This window comes from Halichoerus grypus, chromosome 12 (genome assembly GCF_964656455.1).
Source record: "Halichoerus grypus chromosome 12, mHalGry1.hap1.1, whole genome shotgun sequence".
Taxonomy (NCBI): Eukaryota; Metazoa; Chordata; class Mammalia; order Carnivora; family Phocidae; genus Halichoerus; species Halichoerus grypus.
Window position 1 is genome coordinate 70,836,239 of NC_135723.1, and position 7,222 is coordinate 70,843,460.

Below are 7,222 nucleotides of genomic sequence, written 5' to 3' on the forward strand. Positions count from 1 at the left end.
CACATCAACTACATTCAAAGGAACAAAAGATACTTCTTTTTAATCTTCTACAGTAACTGAAAAGTGTTTGTAAATCAAAAGTAACATGATATTACATGTCACTGTAACAAATTTTGCTTCTAATCCTAAATTTAACTCACTATAAGACTAACACTAGAAGACTGCCGACTTTTCAGTTTGCAATTAAGCTAAAGTGAGAACAAGTAGAAGGTTATCCCTCATTTTGATACTCAAGAAATTTCTCCTGAGTGTGTGAAAAAACTGGGAATTTTCAATGTCAGGTGACCTATAAAATAGCTCTGTAAAAAAGCCTATATTTAAAAACACCAAGGATAACTGTAGACCCCAACTATAAACGCTCCTCAGGCGAAGCAAAAGCTACTAAAGGCTTCTTCCTTTGCTTAAGATCCTCCATAGGACAGGTTCCCAGCGATGGCCAGCTTCACTGGCATCTGTGTCCTTAGGAGGCTTGGTGGTTACACAGACTATTCAAAGCTAAACAGTATTTTGAGAACCTGCCCCAGATCTTTTCCTTCCCCACCGAAATAAACAGTAAGATCAAGGTTTTGAAGAATGGCGGGTGGGGGGTATGGATGGCGCCCCTCCCCCCTTTAACAAGGTGAAGTCCAGTCAGCTAGAAGGCCTGCTGACTTCGCAGCCCTGGAAACCAATGCGAGGAAGCTCCAGCACTGCCTGGCTAAATCCACAGGCAAGGGGTCTGTCGGGGCAGCAAATCAAACAGCCTGGTCAAGCGCAAGGGAGAGAGTGGCAACTCAGGCTTCTTTCAATCTGTCTTTCACAAATGGCTTTTACCTGCCTTCGTGTTTTACCTTCACGTCTCTCGCGACAAGCGACCGCCGCCTCTTCTGGGAGGGTGCGTTTGTTTGTGTGTGTAGTGACAACAATCTCAGCACCCCGACTGGGGACAGGGGATTGGAAGGGGTGGGGACTCAGTTCCTCCACAGCCCTGGAACTCTCCTGAAGGGCCCTCGAAGAAAAGGGGGCGGGAGAGCGCGCCTGACGCCGACTGAGGACTCGACCAAGAAGGGGGCGTCCGGGCCTGGGAAAGCGGCACTGGCAGGGGCTGACGTGCAGCTCCTTCAGGTTGTAATGGTGGCCCCTTGGGGGAGGGGAGAGGTGACAAGGGGCTGGGGGCGATGAGGCCTCCCCTCCCCCCTCGCTCAAGCTCGCTGTTTACCTTCCCGGTACTTCTTGCGGAGCCGCCGGTGGACGCTCTTCACCACCCCGGAGAGCTTCTCCTGCTCCAGCTTCCGCTCCTGCTCCCGAGGCGGCGGAGTGCTCGGGGGCCCAGCCCCGTGCCTGCGAGCACTGCTTCGGCCGCCGGCCTCCGGCTCCATATCGCTGCCGCCGCTGCCGCCGCCGCTGCCGCCGCCGCCCCTCGGGCCCCCGCAGACGCCTGCCTGACGGAGGAGGTGGGGAAGGAGGAGGCAGCAGCGGAGGCAGCAGCCGGGGGAGGCAGAGGAGCCGAAGCGTCGGCCTCGGAGGTGGCCCCTTACCCAAACGCTCAAGCTGATTGGTGGACTGTGGAGGGCTGGGCGGAAACGGAAAAGGCTAAGGGCCAATGGACGGAGAGCGCCGGCGGCGCACCCGGTTGTTTGGGACCGCGAGCAGCTGGAGGAGGCGGGGCTTGCGGGCTAAGGGGAGCTGAGGCATTGGGAGCGCTGGGCCCAAAAGCTCCTTTCTGTTCCCCGCCCCTCGCCAGATTCTGTGCGCCGGCGCTGTGAACCGCGCGCTTGCGCGTCTGAGTTTGCTTCGTTGGGGCTCGGTTCTACTGCCCATCCTGTTCACGTCTTCCAGCCATTCCATCCCCTGAGTCCTCTACCTGAACCCCTGCTGTACTTTGTCACTTATAGGTTCTCTTTAGCTGCATAGCGCGGGGAAGCGCTTTTGAGATGAATCGACGCACAGGAATTTTACATTTCAAGGGACCCAAGCAGAGATGCTTTCATTGGCGCGAGGAGAGGTCTGACTACCAAGTGGTGACTTAATTCACGGGCCGGCAGTGGTTATGCCTTCAGTGCCAGAGCTGGGCGAAGGACATAGGAAATGGGAAACGGAGAAGGCCAAGAAAAGCAGTAGAAGATGATAGTGGAGAGAAAAGGAAAAATGGAGAACCCTCAACACATGCCCTCAAGAACTTTTGTGGTGGCCCGGGTGTCACAGGGAGCGTGCCCTGATTAAATTTGCGTCAGAACTGAGTGCTTTTAAAAATTGGCTTGAGTGTCCACCTGTCCTTTAATTTGGTGGGTTAGTCTATGTGAAGTGTACCTAAGTGGGTTTGGCAACCTGTACCATCACCTGCACCCCTCCTCGCCCTTCTCTCTGGAAATTCCCGGGGAGTGTGGTTGTTGATATCCGTCCCTGCTCCCCAGAGAGATGTAGACTGTATTAGTTCTTGAAGTGGTGTTGAGGCTGCTCAACAAAAGGCTGAGAGCTCTTAAAGGATTGTGTTAGGTTGTAGAGTACCCCCGAACTGCAGTTGTTGGTTACGTGATGTTGTTTGTAAAGTGTTGCAAAAACTTTTTAACCAATGATTTTACGAATATAAATAAAGCTTGCGTTATGTAACTTTTATATGCCACCTTCTCAATAATGAAGACTCTAAAGAGCAAAGCACCGTACACACTCTCTAGAACATAGGAAGAACAGGAGGGGGGAAATGAAGGGAGAAGACTGGTGGAATATAAAGATGGAAGATGTATTCCTACCTGCACAGTGTAGAGGCAGATCAAATACAGATAAACTTCAAAAGAACTAATTATAATGAAGTTACACACACATGTGTAATAAATTGAGGCTATGGTGGTCTTATTTGGGAGCTTTTCATTAGAGAAGAAAGAGAAGCTTTAATGACACAGTTGTTCAGGCTCTTTCCATATATATTTTAATATGTATGGGAGGTGAAAAGAGGTGCAAATATTTGGAAGTTACAACCATTGTAAAGAGGGCATTAAATTTCATTTGTACTGAATTGTACTAAAAAAACAAACTCTCCCTGCTACTACTTGCAAATGAATTTTAAAGTCCTTTTTATTTCTTTTTAAAGATTTTATTTATTTGAGAGACAGAGTGATCGAGAAAGAGAGAGAGAGAACGCACACGAACAGAGGGAGAGGGAGAAGCAGGCTCCCCGTTGAGCAGGACCCTGGGATCATGACCTGAGCCAAAGGCAGATGCTTAACCGACTGAGCCACCCAGGCGCCCCTAAAGTCCTTTTTAAAAGTAAAGATGTTTACTGAAGGAAATTTGGAAAATACAGATGGGAGTAAAATAAAATTGCTGAGAGAGAAGATCTTAAGTGTTCTCATCACAAAGAAGAAATGGTAAATATGTGATGGGATGGAGGTGGTAGCTAATTTGATAGTGGTAATCATTTTGCATTTTATAAAATATCAAGTCAAGATGTTGTACACCTTATACTCACAATGTTAGGTGTCAATTATATCTCAGGAAAGCTGAGGGAAAAAGTAAAAGTCACCTGGAAACCCACCACTTGGAGATAACAACTGTTAACATTTTTTTTCTTTGCATTTATATCTTTATTTCAAATGGTATATTTTTGATGGACATAAGGTAATCTGTTATATGAATAGCCTTTCACTTTAGTAACCAATTCCCAACTATAGTATATTTATGGTGTTTCCAGTTTTTTGGTGTTCCAAATAATGCTGTGATGAACACCCTTGTACACAAATGTTTATCTATTTAATTACACATTTTACTAGGCTAAATTTCTAAAAGTCAAATCTTTTAATCAAAGGGTCAAAATTTTAACTAAAACATGAGTCATATTTTTAACTAAAACATGTTAAAGTTTTTAATATATATTGTCAAATGCCTTGTCTGAAAGGGTGGCAGTTTATGTCACCTGAAGCAGTATATATGAATGTCTATTTCACTGCACCCTTATCAAATATAAGTATTACAATTGACAAAACCATTAATGAGATTTTTTAAAGGTCTTTGTTTTTAAGAAACATGTGGGACTTTTCTGCTGTTTTTTAACTAGCTATTCTAGTTGGTATAATATTAACATTGAATATTAATATAAGACCAAATAAAAAGAACTTATTCAAGACTCTCTAGTTGTCATTTTTTCAAGCAAATTAAAGAGCTTCATTTTTTAAATGTGTTTTTGGTTTCATACTTCCTTGAGAAGGGAATTGGAAAGCTGGATTTTATTCTGAATTTGCATGAATTCAAATAGGGTAAAGGCCAATATAACCAATACTGACTTTTCTTAGGAGGATTATGGCAACTGGCCGTAGACCACAGTTTAAAAGGAAGTTTATAACCTTCCTCTTGTGTGATTAGAAATATTGGAAAAAGCTTTCTATCTGTTAAGGTAGCAGAAGAATAGTAATAGGATTTTCCATTTAGTAAAATATTTGTCCCAGTTGCTGCTAAGAGGGGTTCTCTGCAGGAAGTATGTTCAGTGCCATAGTCAACAAGCATATCCTATGTGCAGGAAAATATCAACACCTTTGCCTCCCATGTGATGACAGGATTTCATTTACTGTAAATATCTTATTTTTTAAAAATTCTCCCATTATTTTATTTTATTTTTTTAAGATTTTATTTATTTATTTAAGAGAGGGAGAGATAGAGAGTGAAAGCGGGGGGTAGCAGCAGAGAGAGAGAGGGAGAAGCAGGCTCCCCCTGAGCAGGGAGCCCGATGCGGGGCTCGATCCCAGAATTCTAGGATCATGACCTGAGCGAAAGGCAGATGTTTTACCGACTGAGCCACCTAGGCACCCTCTCATTATTATTTTAAACGGCTGGTGGAAAAGGGGATGTTGGAATAAAACAGTATTCACTGAGCAGGATAAACCAGTCTGGGAGGAGGAGGCATTTTTTCTAATGACTGCACTAAACCCCAGATAACCAAATTTCTCATCCTCATTCTTTGCCTTACCTGACCAACTCTTGCACTCTTCCCCATGCACATTTGGTGTGTCATAGTAAGTTTCTCTGTCAAAGAACTACTCAGTATAGGAAAAATGTCCTTGGCAAGAAAAACACCTGTCTTCTTTGTTTGCAGTTATATTCTTTATAAGGGAAACAAATTCCCATAGACAATAAGGATCAACATGTAAAAATAAGGTGCATTCTATTCTCAGTGAGAGTTCAGAAAATATTAGTGATGAAAAGTAAAATTTTAAAATCCATATCAAAATCTGGGTGATGGCACTGAGTTAGTGAATAGAAAGATTCTGGGTACACTTTGCATAAGTGTACTTTCCATTATTTATTGAGTATTCCTGTAGGTGGGATAAGACTACACGGTAGGAATTGGAGTTCTTTCGATGGTCTAAAGCATTAATCATTTATTTTTATTCTCCACTATGTTTTCATTTATTCCTCTTTGACCCTTTTTATTATCAAAGTCTTAAAAACAATTAGGTTTTATTTTTCCAGTCCTCATTTTAACTGAATTTCTGAAAATTATATTTCTAAATAGCCATGAGCCAAAGATTTGGCCAGCTTGGAATATATCTCTATCTTCCATAATAAAAAGGGACATCAAGTCTTTTTATACTATTGAGGTACACCATTGTACATTTTATAAATGTAAGTTTAATATTAATACCTCTATTAATTAAAATAATAGTGGAGAACTAGCAAGAAAAGACATATTTTCAGTGATATGTTTCATTCAGTATGGTGGATTACAACTTTAAAATTCCTTCTATTTATTGAAAATAGAATTATTTTCTTAAAGAATTTGTCTATAACTACTATCCAGTGTCTCCCTTGCAGTTCTTAACATATCTGCCAACATAAAAATCTTTAAAATAGCACAGTTTACCTCTCTTTCCAGAATATGCAGAATCGTGTTAAGACCAGTATTAACTAGAGCAAGTGAAAACCATTAATTAGTGCCTAACTCCAAATGCAATGATAAAATTTACAATATTTTTTTAATATACTAATTAATGAAATTCATTTAATTTTCACAACAGGACTAACGTAGGAAGATATCTACATAGAAAATGTGAAGTATTCTTCCAGGTGATAGATGATGTTCTTATAATGGAGCATAGGACTAAGAGATTTTCTGCATCCTGATTTCAGCTTTTCATTAACCACCAGGGCATTAATCACTTGATTTCTCTAAGCTTTATTTTTCCTTCTTTATATGTTAAATGAAGAGGTTAGATTTGACTTGTGTTTTTCAATATTCTTTTTTACCATGACACACAGTAAGAAATACATTTTTTTAAGTAATACATTTTACTTGTTTATCCTGAAAGACATACAAATGGGGAACAGATACATGAGAAGGTGCTCAACATCATTAATCATCAGAAAAATTAAAATCAAAACCATAATATTATTAAAGGATATTAGGTGGCCCCCAATCTCCAGAAAGACCAAAGTGGCAGACTTGGAGACTACCCAGCTTGGATCAACACCTAAGTCAGACCCAGCGCCCTCTATCCGGTCAAACCCCACTGGCTCTGTTTCTTGGCATACAGGGCAAATGTTGGACATTGAATGATGGAACTTCAGTCACTGTAATACTAAAATACCCACACCTCCACGGTCTCCCTTAACAGACCAAAAGATTCCCTGCAGCTTCTGCTTCTTGTTTTGCACTTTTCTGAATAGACAGTTCACTCCAGAGAATATAGTTAGCAGAGTCTAAGTCTCTTATCTGGGCCTGCATTCATGCCAGAGGAAATCTCCCGGATGTAAAAATGGTGTTCAAAAGGAGCTGAGTAACCTCTATATGGCAAGGTACATCTCACAAAGTGTTCTGAAAATTAAAGTGAGTCACAGAATTATAGTGGTTTGGAGGGTGAAAGGGATCTTTTAAATTGGTCATGTTTTCCAAATTTTAGGCCAATACTCAATAGTGGACCATAAAATCAATGTAGTGTGCTCCCCAGTTTTAAAAACTAAAATAGAATTGAAAATACCACCATGTATTATTGCATTTAATGAAAGTAAGTATTGTCTGGTGGAACTTTTGTCCTAATTACATATAAGTGTCTATATTTATATATGTATAGTATATGTTTAAGTGTCCTGAGCCCCAATGTAAAATGTAAAGATAAACAAGTAGATCAATGGAACAGGAGAGACGTTCAGGAATAGACCCACACTTGTATAGACAACTGATTTTTTTCACAAAGTTGCAAAGACATTTAGCGGAGAAAGGACAGTCTTTTCAATAAATGATGCTGAAACAATTGGA

General features: G+C 41.3%; 1 protein-coding gene and 1 long non-coding RNA gene across 2 annotated transcripts in view; one reads left to right on the forward strand and one right to left on the reverse strand.

Annotated features, from left to right (window-relative positions):
- SAMTOR (S-adenosylmethionine sensor upstream of mTORC1) overlaps positions 1 to 1,468 on the reverse strand; it is a 93,995-nt gene extending 92,527 nt beyond the window's left edge. The window contains exon 1 of the mRNA XM_036066414.2: positions 1,199 to 1,468. Coding sequence (XP_035922307.1) covers positions 1,199 to 1,358 — 160 coding nt within the window. The 5' untranslated portion in view covers positions 1,359 to 1,468. The remainder of the gene's footprint in view (positions 1 to 1,198) is intronic.
- Positions 859 to 2,593, forward strand: LOC118519152 (uncharacterized). The gene is made up of 2 exons (XR_004909028.2): positions 859 to 1,104; positions 1,875 to 2,593. It is a non-coding gene; the product is annotated as an uncharacterized LOC118519152 (long non-coding RNA).
- Positions 2,594 to 7,222: the final 4,629 nt, after the last annotated feature.